The following is a 14086-nucleotide window of genomic DNA, read 5'->3' as shown; positions in this document are numbered from 1 at the left end:
AATATGACCTAGATATATTACAGAGCTCAGCTAACAACATAGCATGGCCTGCAAGCACATGGGAATATTGACGAGGTATTAAAGTTTCCACTGTGCATCATGAGATAAACTCTTAGTAAACATCTAAATACAGAATCAGTAGGTGGACATATCTATTAAATAAATAATTGGAGTACACAGAAAATTACAAATATTTCTCATTCTAGATTTATTCGTATTCCCTAAAATACGTGAATCGATAATCTCGCGGGCCTTGAAAAAAAACCCACGACCCTTTCAGTCCACTTAGGACAAACCTGTTGGTTGGGAGCCCAGTGATGTCACCATGTGTGAGGCGGCAGAGGATGACGCCAGAAAATGCAGGTGGAGTCCCAGAATGCAGGCAACACAACTGTATCAAAATCAATAACAAACGAATAATCGAGGTCTGGTACACGGAGAGTTAACAAGCCTTAAGAATAGCCGGGGTCTGGTACACAGAGAGTTAACAAGCCTTAGGAATAGCCGGGGTCTGGTACACGGAGAGTTAACAAGCCTTAGGAATAGCCGGGGTCTGGTACACGGAGAGTTAACAAGCCTTAGGAATAGCCGGGGTCTGGTACACGGAGAGTTAACAAGCCTTAGGAATAGCCGGGGTCTGGTACACGGAGAGTTAACAAGCCTTAGGAATAGCCGGGGTCTGGTACACGAAGAGTCAGCAAGGAAAAACAAGGGCAATAACGGCACAATAACTGAGCACTGAATGAATCTCAGTGCTCAGTTTTTAAATTACCCGCTAGTGGGACGTCACTCGCACGTTCCCCGCCGTCTGTGTCAGAGAACACATAAAGTTTGATGAGAACCCGTGTGCGCATGTGCCCAGAAGAGGCCATGCGGGTAGTGGAGGAGGGAGCAGCGGACACGACGCGGAGAGAGCGGGTATTCAGGTGAGTGGCTGCGCTGGGGATTCCTGCCGGGATCCTGACACCATGACATAACTGGCATACAAAATGTATGAGGCATCTGGGAACAGCGCAAAAACAAAACAAAAAAAACTAAATTGATAATAAAATGAATAAATAAAATATATTTAAAAAGAAGTGAAAAGTGCCCCTCAGCCTTTCACTAGTCCTTTTTTCCATGTATCATCTTCTATCTTATCCCTTCTCTTCTCTATTCAATCGGCTATCTTTGTCTGCATCTCCACAGACATAGCATGGCAGGAACTTCTGCCAAAATGGTGGAGCTTCCTGTGACATACTCTCCCTGATGCCCCAATCACCCAATAACGATGCTTTTGGTCATGTCCTCTCCTCCATTGGAGTTCCCTGCCGAGGTTATGTTTCCAGAGATGCGGACAAACTAGAAGATTGAAGATAGCAGATTGAAGATAGAAGAGAAGGTAGAAGCTAAAAAACAGAAAATTAAGAAGATGCAGAAGTGGCCGGCAGAAGGGGAAGTGGTCAGCAGAGAAAGTAGGGAAACATTTATAGAGCAAGCGAGAAAGAGTGAATGAGTTATGGGTTAACGGAAGCGGAAATCCGTAGGTTAGCCAGGGGAGACCAAAGACAAAGGGTGGTCACACCAAATATTGATTTGACTCAAATTGAAAGCTTTTTTACCTTACAGGATTTTACACAGTACTGTAATACAGAATATAAAAATTGTCACTAGTGTGAAACACCCCCCCCCCCAATATCCTTTACATATCTAATAAAGAGGACAGCTTTGGTTCTAATAATCCCACAAATATTTCACAAATAATTTATTTAAGCTATTCCCCTGTTATCTGTCTTGTAAGTGACTTTACAATAGAATACAGCCTTGCATTTACAATAGCGAGTGTCTCAATTAGGGTGCTGAGCGGAAAGCATCAAGCATTCACCATTCTCTGCAATAATTATAGAAACACAGTCCAAGGTGTCATTTAATGATTTTCAAGGGCCTGCTTTATTCACATAATTTCAAACTCATCATTTTTGTATCCTTTTCAGATGCTGTTATTTGTATGTTCATGTTATTACAGTAATTAATCAGCTGGGGGTCGGACATTACGGTTTATTTATAATCTTTGTAGTGAACAAAAACTGCCATTGTTGCTTGTTTTTCAACTGTGGCTGCTGTGTCTTTTCTCATCCTCGCTTTATGTGAATGCTGATTATTCTTCTGAGTTCTGACTTCCTCCACAGGATAGGCAGCCTTGATTTGATGTGAGTTAAAGGTGGTATTGCTGTTCCGAGTGCCCACTTCACATTTGAGTAATAAGAGCAAACACCTAAAAAACTGGGAAAACAAGTTGCAAACCACACATCATGTTACAGATAGTTGTGAAAAAAAATCTTTATTCAAATAAAACAAAAGAAAAATGCCTCATATGACAACACTGGTAATGTTGTACATGGGACACCCCAAACTGGTCTACATATATTTATTCCGGCAACCTGGGTAGATATTGTGCTCTAGGTACTCAACATATCTGAATCTGGTAGACACAGAAAGGCCTGCAATGGCAAACTGACACAATGGGAAAATGCATGGTGGGCTGCTGTCAAGCCCGGACCAGCCATCTGGCTGACACGTCTACACACTGACCCAATCTGCCTCTCCAGGATCGGGTGTTGCAGTATGTGGCCAGTGGCTGGATATGCCCGACCACACGCTACATGTGGCCAGAGCCTCCTTACCATTGCTAGTCTAGCCCTGGGTGCTGTCCAATGGTGCTGCACACTTACCCTTACTACCACTCTAGTGGCAGGTTCAAAAACCTAGTGTGCAGATGCTCATCCAGTGTCATTTAGAGGCTGCTGGCCTTAAACGCCCCAGTCCTGGACACAGGCAGGACAAGTTCCATTCAAGTTAGGGAAATAAAGCTCAAACTCTGTGAATATATGTGCACTTCCTTAAACATGTGTTTCTCTCCCACCCAACAAAGTAATCTCTTTCAAAATCCTGATCTTACCTGTTTGTTCATAAAAATATAAATGAGTGGATTGATGAAAGTACTGCTTTTGGCCAGAATGGATGGTACAATGCTAACTGTTGGTGTTATCATTCCAGGTTTCCCAAAGGTTGTAATCAAGGAGACTAAACCATAAGGCATCCAGCACAGGAGGTAGCAGCTGACCATACAAACTACCATGAACAGTAATCGGTGATCCCTTTTCTGAGCAGTCGTCAGATTAATGCGACACATCTGCCAAAAACAAACACAAATATTTTAGGACATGGCTGACCATCATAGTCAACATTTTTGATAACTGAAATAAATTATTACATTTTTCATCCCAGCTCAAAACAGATATAGACAGCCGAAGATACTTCTTGTCAACTTTTGTACTAAAGAATTTATTACCAAATATAACTTTCAAGAATTACGACTCCAGTGGAAACCCCAATAGCCTGCATTTTATTGGCAAAATAGTATAAAATAGAATTTTAAGTAATGAAAGAATGATCACTGGTCATTAAGTGTCCATTGAAGCGTCATGCCATTGGTATTTTGCTCAGAAACATCACTCCTGTCTGTTTTCATCACATCAGGCTGATGGCAAACATGACATTTATTTTCTAAACAACTACGTCTATGTTGCTGGCTATGGATGCATAGTATAAAACTTCAATTGGAGATTTAAAATTGTGGATTATTTAAGACTAGGTTCAGAGTTCTTTTAACCGTTTATATATTTTCATTATATTAAAACGCTCCAGAAAATACTGTCTTTAAATATGGAAGTCAAATTGATGGCATGCATATCAGAAGAAAAAAATGTATGGATAAAGATCTGAATATTGCCTAGTGCACAGCTACTTCTTTGGAAAGCTGCCTTCCCATCTGAATTTATGCTCATCACTGCTCTCCACGCCATCCTACAACCTCCATTCCACATCAAGCATCTTACAGAGCTCGTCAAATATGTTATTGGTCTTCCAGAAAACCCTCAAATCTCCTTCATGTTTCAGATTTCTGAAAATTTTTTTACTTTTATTCGGCTGTAATCTTTTAACAGTACTGTTGTGAAAGAAACTTCTATGTTTCCTGGTAAAATAAAAACATTTTTCTAAAGGAACGACTGGGACTAAAAGTCAGGGGGATGAGAGGGATGAGAGGTTTACAAGATGGTTCCCCTGGCCAATGAAGCCTATGGGGCATGTGTACAGCAAAACAATCCCCAAAGCTTGGCCTGGCCCTGAAATAATAAGAAAGAAAGTAACCTAAACTAACCTAAATCATACCACAGAACATAGGCAACAAAGTATTATGTATAAAAGCAGGTAGTAGATGAAGGAATCCCACACTGTACATTGTTATTCTAACTTTATAAGCTTACCGGTTCAGATAGGTATTTAATTTATCCTATTAATACCCACAATCTACATCCTACATGCTGAAATAATAATGGTTTCTCCATCTTAAGATCTCCAAGCCCCTGACTTCTCCACATGACCTTTGCAACAATCAGTCCTTCCATACCCACTTTCTGAATCATTCCTTATAGATTGTAAGCGCGTCCTTCTGTACCAGTACATCTTAATGCGTAATCATGTTATAGCTAATTATTTATATTTTAAACAAAACAGCACTGAAAAAAGGGAACTGGCAGCTAACAACAAAAAGGTTGGGAATACCAGGGAACAGAAAATTTTGGGAGGCCCAAGTGGGAAAAAGAAGTTAAGTACTCTATAGGCTATGGGAAGCAGTGGAAAGAGTGGAGCCAAGGCAGCAGACTCGGGCTGTTCAGAAGAGTACGGAATTCTCAATAGTGATGGAGAGATCAGAAACTGGTGATTGAGGAGGGAAATAATCAAACGATGAAGGCCACCCAGGATGCACTTTTAGGGAGGCAGTTTGTGAGAAGAGGTAGAAGAAAAAGCAAGAGGTCAGGAGAGAAAAGGTAGATTTCACCAACATAGATGTGATGGAATTTAAGAAAGGAGATTAGTTTTCCAAGAAATGAAATATCGTTATTGGTAATTTTGTAATCTCTTTTTTTTTAGAGGCACTCTATAAATGTAAAAAAGGAATTCTAGTGCTTGGGAAAATTGGAGCAATCAGAACTATATATTGGTTGTTACGGTGATTGTTCCACATTTATAGCAATGCTCCAGAAATGACCTTTATACATAACTTATAATATATTTATCGCAATCTGTGGAAAAATGTTAGGGGCGGTAGAAGGAAATATAAATTGAATATGACCATTGTGGTCACTGGCAGATTACTTTAAAATTTGCATTTTTCCACTTTGCTTCTTCAACATGAATTTTAATATGTAATATATTCTTTGGTAGCTGATAACAAGAAAATAATATTTTGTGCACAAAATGTATTCATGTGTTTTAAGCATTATCTGGACTTATGTTTGTCCTAGAAGCCTGGGGTGCCTTGTGCTTCCCCTTGTGGTATGAAGAAAGGTGAAAAACAGATCCTCATTCTTCTGTTTATGAGCCTCACTTTCCATGTAGAGCTATGCAGCCTCCCCTTTTCTTCCCAAGGAGGGCTGTATCGTCTATCCCCCCAAAAAAGGGTCATCAAGAACCCGCTGTGACATTTTCTGTGTAAAACAAAAATCTATGTATATAGGTATAGTGCATGTACCGTATTTGCTCGATTATAAGATTATAAGGTCTGACTATGAGACAACTAAGATCCAGATCCCCTGCAGAGCTGGGCACAGTGGGGCATATAGGGGGTATAAGGCATTTCTGGGGCAGATGTGTATAACTGGGGGGGGGGCAGGTTGGAAAATAGAAGGAAATAAAACCAAAATATTTTTCTCAATCATAGCTTTTATTAAAAAAATAGTTTATATGAATTAACATTTACTGGTAAAAATTTTTTCCTATAGGGCCGTCTTATATTGAGGCTTTTTCTTTTTTCCTAAATTAATATTCAGATTTGGGGGGGGGGTCGTCTTATAATCTGGGTCGTCTTATAATCAAGCAAATATGGTATGTATTTCTGTGTATGTATGTGTGGACAAACCCAAGGGTCTTAATTTGGAAGTAACAGGAAGCATGTTACAACATTCTATTAGGGCTAGCAGCAGAATTCAATAGTCTTTCCTAAAGGCTTATGCGGAGTGAAGGAAATTGCCTCCCCAGACTTCCTAATATTTCTAATATCATGATTAATGTGAAGGCATATCAGCATTTAAATATTCATTTGCAGAGCCATGTAAAAAATCAGCATTTCAAGCAGCAAAAAGATGTATTATAGTTATGCTTTTATAATTATATAGTTATGTTTTTTTTCTCCTTTTAATGTTTGTTGCTTGTCTTCATGATCTTTCAAGGTCCCTTCTCACTTAACAGCAGCTTACACACACATACATGACAACCTTCCCATGACAAGCAGGTCCTAAACAAGCACATATAATTCTTGTGGAGGTGACTTACCTTTTGAGATGCAGTATGGATAAAAAGGATAACAAGGTTATTTCTATACGTTCACAATGTTCTATTTATCTTTAATACAATAAACATTTTATATACCAACACTTTGCATGCCAGAGGGTTGTTGCATAAAGGTTAAGGACAAAATGTAGTAGTTTTCACTGGAATGTGAAAATAACATGCATTACATTGAAATATCATCCATAGGTAGTTATTTAGAAGAGCATGGAATGTGATGCGCCTATTTTATGTTTTTCTAAACGTCTGCTAACCATAAGACGTATTTTTAGAAGTATCACCTCACCGAAACCAATCTGACTTTTGTGACTGTCTGTTCGGTCAGAGGTTTAGCTGTAATGTAAGAAAGTTTTACTTCACTGAGAGGGTAGTAGATAAGTGTCTTTCCTTACACATTAAGGGAATTTTTACATGTATGGGGTCTATGCACTAAGAAGAGCATGCTAACACTTGCAAAAATAATCTGTCTACCCACCTATCTATCCAAATAGTAACAATTATCTTGAACAAGGCTTAAAGGTTAAGATTTATGAAAACTAAGTTTTCTGCTGTTTCTATACACATATTGCAACTTTTGGGACTGTCAGAGGGACATCAGGTGAGTAAAGAGGGATGGGAGGATTTAGAGCCAAAAGAGTTATTGTCCCTCCTAAAAAGGGACATTTGGGAGGTATGTATGACATCACTTGCTGTAAATGGAAAATAAGATTTTGTTTAATTTACCAGAATATAATCTGCTTCGCATTGTGGTTTATTTTCCACTAGAGAGTAAGCCATTGTATTTCTAGAAAAAAAAAGTAGCACACCTTTTTTTTGGATCAAGAATAGAAAGGTTAGGTAGAAGGGTTGAACTTGATGGAGTTAGGTCTTTTTTCAACCTTATGAACTATGAACCTACCAAGCCAACTATGTTTGATATATACCATAGGATCCTACCTGTAATGAAAAATTACAGAACAAATTAATAGAACAAACTTTGGTCAACTCTATAGATCAAGTTAGAATACAACTTACCCCTCGAATGACTCTAATTATGTGTCCATAGCAAAATACCATGATGAGCAGAGGTAACACAAGACAGAAAAGGAAGAGGCAAACTATATAGGATACATTGTTTGCAGACTTGGAGTGCCAGACAACCGAACATGTAGTACCGGAACTTTCGAGACCGTAGCGACTCCATCCGAAGAGAGGGGGTAAAGTCCAAAACAGAGAGTAACTCCAGGATCCAACAATACATATCCAGGCATTTTTGTAGTTTGACACATCAGCTTTTGAACATTTAAGCACCGTGATGTAACGCTCATATGAGAGCGTAGACAAAGAAACAAGAGACACAATACCTAAAGTTAAAAGAAAATATATCACATGAGATTTTGAAATTCACTCTCAAGAGTGTCTACAGAGAAGTTCTTTTTGCCTTAGTCACTTATAGAATATGAGTATTCATGGTCTACATTAAAACTCCTTTTAGACCTGCAGGCAAATCAAGTTCTTTCTACTTTGGAAAGAGGACAACCCAAACGTTTAAAGGGAACAGGCAGCTAACTAAGCAATAAAGTGCATATGATAGATGGAGTGTCCCTTTAAACCGGCAGGCTCTGTATGTTCAGAGATTGGTGGCCAAGGTTGCAATCAGTGGAGCAATTTATCTGTTCTTGCCAACCCTCTAGATATCATTGCATCACAACACAGGTGCAGCTCCCGTTTCGGATGTGCAATAACCCAAAAAAATAAATATTTTTTGTAAAATAAAAAGTGTACTATTAGTTATCAAGATATATGAAATAAGCTGTAAACTATGGATGAGGCTAAGGGGAGGACTGTCAAGGACAATAATTCAAATGCATAATTAGCCCATATGGGCCCTGTCATTATACAATAGGTATTACATAATGCAAACATGTAATTAGTCTCATATTACAGCTATTCTATTTTCTTTTAAAAGAAACCTTTGGTAGTTTGGCCCAGTTACTACTTTCGTTATGCTTGTCATGTGTGAACAAGTTGGTCTAATGACCCATAAAGCCCCACCAACAAAGAAGGCATGTTAAAGTACTTTTATAATATGCGTTATTTGCCCTGAAATCGGTGGGAGTTCTTCCTCCTCATGCGCACGGGTGATCATTTTAGAGGACCTGGAGCTCTCCTTGGTACATTGTTGGCTCGTGGCGAGTACGCCCATATCTTAACCAAACACATTTCCTAAAACGGCTGGGGGAAGGAAAAATGAGCAAATGCATAGAGTGGATTCTGGTGAACCTTCATGCATTTCCATGCAAATAAGTTAATTCAATGGTGGACGCTTGGCTCTCATTGACATTAAAGAGTAGATAAAGGCTGGAGTGCCCCTTTAAACATCGAAGGCTGTACTTAAATATAACATTAGCAATATATTAAATACCACATTAGGGGACATTACATTACAGTGCTATGTCACAGCATTCAGTATATTGCACAGAACATACAGAAGTAATATAACATTTCACTACTTTTCCCTGTTATTTCAAGGGTCAATAAACATTTTGAGTGTAAGCTCTGGTGAGCAGGGCATTGAGCATATCTTCTGTTTCAATGTAAATATTATTAACAGCACAAAATCTGATGGCAATATATATATATACATAATATTATTCATTATATTATTTTATAATTATTGATTGTAGAATCATTACTGAAAATGACAGTGATGAATAATAATAATTTATTATCATTATTTTTATAATTATTATTATTTAGCACTTACCGAACAGAGCGTTGCAGAAGCCATACCACTTGCAGCCCTGCGGACCGATCAGCCACCCTCCGGACACGCTGGCAGCGAAGCTGAACGGGGTAGCGAACACACAGAGCAGCAGGTCGCTGACGCAGATGTTTAGTAATATCATGTTAATGGGAGTCCGGATCGAGTCAAACTTCACGAAGATCACCAGCACCAGGGAGTTGTACAGAGATCCCAGCACCAGGATGCAGCCCAGGCACACGGCCACCACGCTGTGGCTAGTCCTGGTCAGTCCGGCCACCGGGAGCAGCGTGCCCGGCGAGTGCCCCCGGCTGATGTTAAGCACGGAGCTGTCATTCTGCATGTCCGGGGCAGCTGTTCTCTAGCGGCACCTCGCTCTCTCTCTTAAGATGCCGTGGCGGCAAGAAGTATAGCCAGCCATAACTAGGGACCCACAACTTCTACGGTGCACCGAATATAGACCAGCAGTGCTCCCCTTCTAGGATCCTTGTGGGATCTCCATGAAGCTGGGTGGGTAATAATAAAACATGCACAGGGTGTTGCTGATGTGTAGCTGCTGGGAGGGGGCAGGGTCCTACACAATTCAGGCTTCAATAAACCATTAAGTAGTGGGCTGTTTGCCTTATATCTGTGCTGAAAGAATTCCCTGCCTGAAAAGGTTATTTATCACATGCCAAGCCTATGCAGTGTGCTATTATTCATACTTTCACCGGCATGCACTGATGACCATGCCCCTGGATGTTGCCAGTTTTCACAATTTATGAATTTAGGAAGTTTTTGTGCTTCAAAAAGATCTGATCACCAATAAGAGTCCACTTTAGGTTGTATCTCAAGTTGAACTATTTGATGGGAAGAACAGCCTTTGTGGTCTCCCAGAGCCCTGTCCATCACCTGTGATAGGTAACCTATTCACCTTCTGGTGAACCTGCAGCTCAACCTAATCATATTTAGATTTGACTTAAATCATACCCTCAAGTCTATTCACAAAAGATGTAGCAAATGTTTTTGTTTTTTTTATTATTATTATTTGTTATTTTTTTAAATTATTATTATTATACATTTTAGTTATTCTGGTTCTAAGAAAGCACAGCATTTCAATAATATATGAAAATGCATCTACTATGGTGCCTTTTGAATGTACTAGAAAAAAATAATTATACTTGGTTTCCGACACTCGAATTTAAAGGAATGGAAATTGCTTTTTTTTTTTTACCAGTGTCAAACAGGCATTATTATTATGAGAAAAAAAGATGTAAAACCAGGAGAAGTGGTTGTCTGAATGATAGCATATAATCAATGTTTTCAGAAAAGTCTCAATATTTGACAATAGCACAATAATAACTATTATTACAAAGCATTTCGATTATCACATCAAATGCAATTTATTGCGCCCATCTAAATCTACAAATTCTATGTAGCTATTGAAACTCCACATGCGGATGATCAGAAGAAAGAAAACAAAGACTGGAAAGTATTTCAGGATCACCTGACATGGGCACAGGTAGACATTACATACGCAGTTGTGATATACTGAAGACACTGAAAATCAAGCCTCTGATTGTTCCCCCAGCGTATGAAGCTGTTAAGTATTTTTCATACTGTACAATCCATCATCTATGATTTGGACAAGGCATGCATTCTATATAATATATATGCTTAAAGCAGGACTTTTACCTTATATTGTTCTATTCCACTGTTTTCTTATTTAAGTTTTTGCCTGATGTAATGTTTTAGGCAGCTGCCTATTAGCCGTATGTATGTGTTCTAGCTGTGTTATCTCAGCTCAGTCTACTAGACAACACCTGGATTAGTCCTATCACCCATACGCAGGTTAATGAGAGGAAATTACTTAATTAGATGCAGGTATAAAAAAATACATGGTATATCCGTGAATGAAAAGACAAAGGGGCTTCTTGTCTGGGTCACTATTAGGTTGAGAACCGACCCTGAGCGATATAAAAGGTGCGTAAGGGACCAGTTCTCTTATCTCACAATGTGAAATGTGTAATGTAGCCAAGAAAGACTGTTTTAGACAATCAATGAATAATGTGGAGATAAATCAATTAAATCTGTTTAACATTAATAGGCTGGCAACAATACGGAAACAGTAGAATCAATTGGTAATTACATTTGGGATATACAAAAAGGTATGAGAAGAAACTATAATTAATCCACATGGAATTGTCGTTTACACAGTACTGAAATATCTAAAGCACATCTCCTGAAAGGAGGAAAGATATGGTCTGTTGAATAATCAATATTTCTATCACAGTGTGATAACTAATATACCACCGAGGATTTACTAGAGTTATTGAGTTTTATTAGTTTTAATGTATAGGTAAATGTATTGAAGGTTTCATCTCGAAAACTGGTATCCACAGTCTGTTATAGCTTGTGCATGAAATATACTATGATATTTTTTTAAATGCTGTTTTATTTAGATAAATAATTCCAAGCAGAGCTGTCATTTTATTATTTATTACAGTAAAAAAAAAACACAAAAAAAAATATTTCTAGGCATACTGTGTATTCAGGAGTGCTAGGAATTATGTTTCTCCGGTGGACACAACAGTGTGTTCTAAGGTGTAAGGTCCAGGGGGCAACAGTCCCCATGCCACAAAACCAAGGGACACATTGTCAGAGGCTCCATAATGGTCATGGTGGATGTGGAGGGGGATGTTGCCCTTGGTCAAGCCTCAGGCAGCGTTCAAGGTGAATATACCGCTCTGTGGATAATGAGCATTATTTTGTTTTGGTTTAAGATAATATATTTATTATGGAACATTTTAGTTCCATATATATAAACCAGTGACGGGAGCACTCATATGAGCAGTCCGTTGTCTTTGAATATAGATGTATTTAATGATGCTTTAGAGGGGCACTCAGGGCATGACAGGTGGTTGGCATATGATGACTTGTTGTATAGGCATAGGGATATACTTACCAACTTTGCAAGGTACCATTGGAGCATATGATGTCATATGTGGAAGCAGCAAAATGATGTCAGATGGCGTGAACATCATTTTATCCCAGGGTGTTCTGCTTCTATTAATTTTGTTTTTCATGCATAGTCCCTGAATTTGGGACTGTTTGTACCAAGCAGCCCTGTTACACCAGGTAAAAGCAGGCTGAGGGACTTATATTACTTCTGATTATTTAATGAAAGTATACTATATCATTTTCTTAAAGAGCAACCCAACAGTGTATGGCTAAATTATTTTTTTCTTATTTTTTGTTTTCTATTAAATAAAGAATGTTGAATCTAACATGGGTATATGTAGGATATTGCTTTGTAACAACAACTTAATGAGTTATCCCGACATATTTACATATCTTATTTTAAATAATCATATCAGGTTATTCAAGTTGGCAAAAACATTTTCCTGATATTACCGGTATTTTAAGAGAAAGAAAATGCTACTAGCCTCACAATGCCATCTAGCATGTATTGTATGCCATGAGACCATGGTTTTTATTCTGTAGTAATCTTGTTAGTTTTACTATTATTAATATTATTATTATTATATTTTATGTTTTTTTTAACCTGCTTTGACGTTAGTGACTTAATATATATAGGGAGATTATGCAACCAGAGGGCTTGTACCTCCTAAACGTAAATGGTTTTTAATAAAGGAGAAGCTAACAGGCGATCTGACGTTTCGACTTAATGAATTCATTATGCATTTTGAAGGGTCATACCTGAGAAGTTATTCTTCCCAGATAGACTGAGCTCGCGTCAACCGGTGAGGTGACCTTCAAGAAATGTTGCTGGTTTAAGTTTACATTACACAGGGCCGGTCACATTAGTTTTGCAGGATAAACTGAAGGGGGAAATGATTGTATAGTTAAGCAAGTGTGTTCAAACAGTAGTTATGTTTTTTTTTTAATATTTCACATCAGTTACACCAGTACAGCCATCTGTGCGAGTTTCAGTATCTACTAAGGTCAGCACTGATGGATCAGTCAGTCTCTCCAACATTTGCACCATAACAATCAACTAATAATTCTAAAGCAATTATAATTTTAACATGTTACATATTTAGCATTTTTATTATTACTTTAATAATGTCCTTAAATATACATACTTTGTTGAAAAGCTAAGGATAAAACTGATGAATGATAGTTAAAACAGTTTTGATAAAATCTTGGTAATGCCACAAGAATGTCGTATGCATACATCCAAACTGCTGCTACTAAGCAGCCTCCACCTCTTTAGGAGGCACAGTTGACCGGGTGCTGTCCCAAAAATGAAGAACATTGAAATCATCCTTGAGATTAGTCACTGATCAATCTTAAGAGGAGACTCCTCCATCGACATAGACACTAAGTTAAGGACAGGAACAGTATCTATGGAGAGCACATGTCCCTGATTGCCCTGGACAGCCCTTAAATTAGCAGTGCTCTCCTGCCTCCTTGACCATGTTCTAGGACCATGCCTTGTCAAAGTCTTCTCATTGAAGACTTTCAACTTTCAGTATTTATGGAGGCTTTAAGGATCCTGTTGAACTCTTTAATAATTGAGGTGGCTGACGGTTTCATGCAGGAGCCTTACATTGCAGCCATTACTTACAAGGTTAAGCAAGGACAGCATCTGATAAATGACATTTATGCAGCTGACCACTACAGTCGTACATCCAACAGGTAGCCATATAGTAAAGGATAGGATCAGCGCACAGCAACATTGGAGCTAGCCGGCTAGGAATCTGCCCAGTGTGCCTGATAACCAAGACATTTGAGGTTCCTACTGAGTTTTGCATGGGAAGGGTATTTTCCACATTGGCCGGTTTATTCAGAAATAGCGAGGATAGCATCTGATTGACATGTTTTTTAGGAGAAAAACATTTTTACAATTGGTAGAAACCCTAAAATATTCTTCATTTGTTATCTACTTCAGTTTTTATATTTATAGTATCAATCATTTTGTGCTATAAAACATGTCTTGAATTAGACCCA

General features: G+C 38.4%; 1 protein-coding gene across 1 annotated transcript; it reads right to left on the bottom strand.

Annotated features, from left to right (window-relative positions):
• Window positions 1-1905: 1905 nt before the first annotated feature.
• On the bottom strand, window positions 1906-9592 carry LOC128502931 (opsin-3-like). Its single transcript, XM_053472903.1, has 4 exons — window positions 9137-9592; window positions 7405-7733; window positions 2939-3172; window positions 1906-2262 (listed from the first exon to the last, which is right to left on the bottom strand). The coding sequence occupies exons 1-4, from the start codon at window positions 9474-9476 to the stop codon at window positions 2038-2040; spliced, it is 1128 nt and encodes a 375-aa protein (XP_053328878.1). The 5' UTR covers window positions 9477-9592; the 3' UTR covers window positions 1906-2037.
• Window positions 9593-14086: the final 4494 nt, after the last annotated feature.

This window comes from Spea bombifrons, chromosome 8 (assembly GCF_027358695.1).
Source record: "Spea bombifrons isolate aSpeBom1 chromosome 8, aSpeBom1.2.pri, whole genome shotgun sequence".
Classification (NCBI taxonomy): Eukaryota; Metazoa; Chordata; class Amphibia; order Anura; family Pelobatidae; genus Spea; species Spea bombifrons.
The sequence above is the reverse complement of the archived record's forward strand: the minus strand, read 5'-3'. Positions and strand labels throughout refer to the sequence as shown.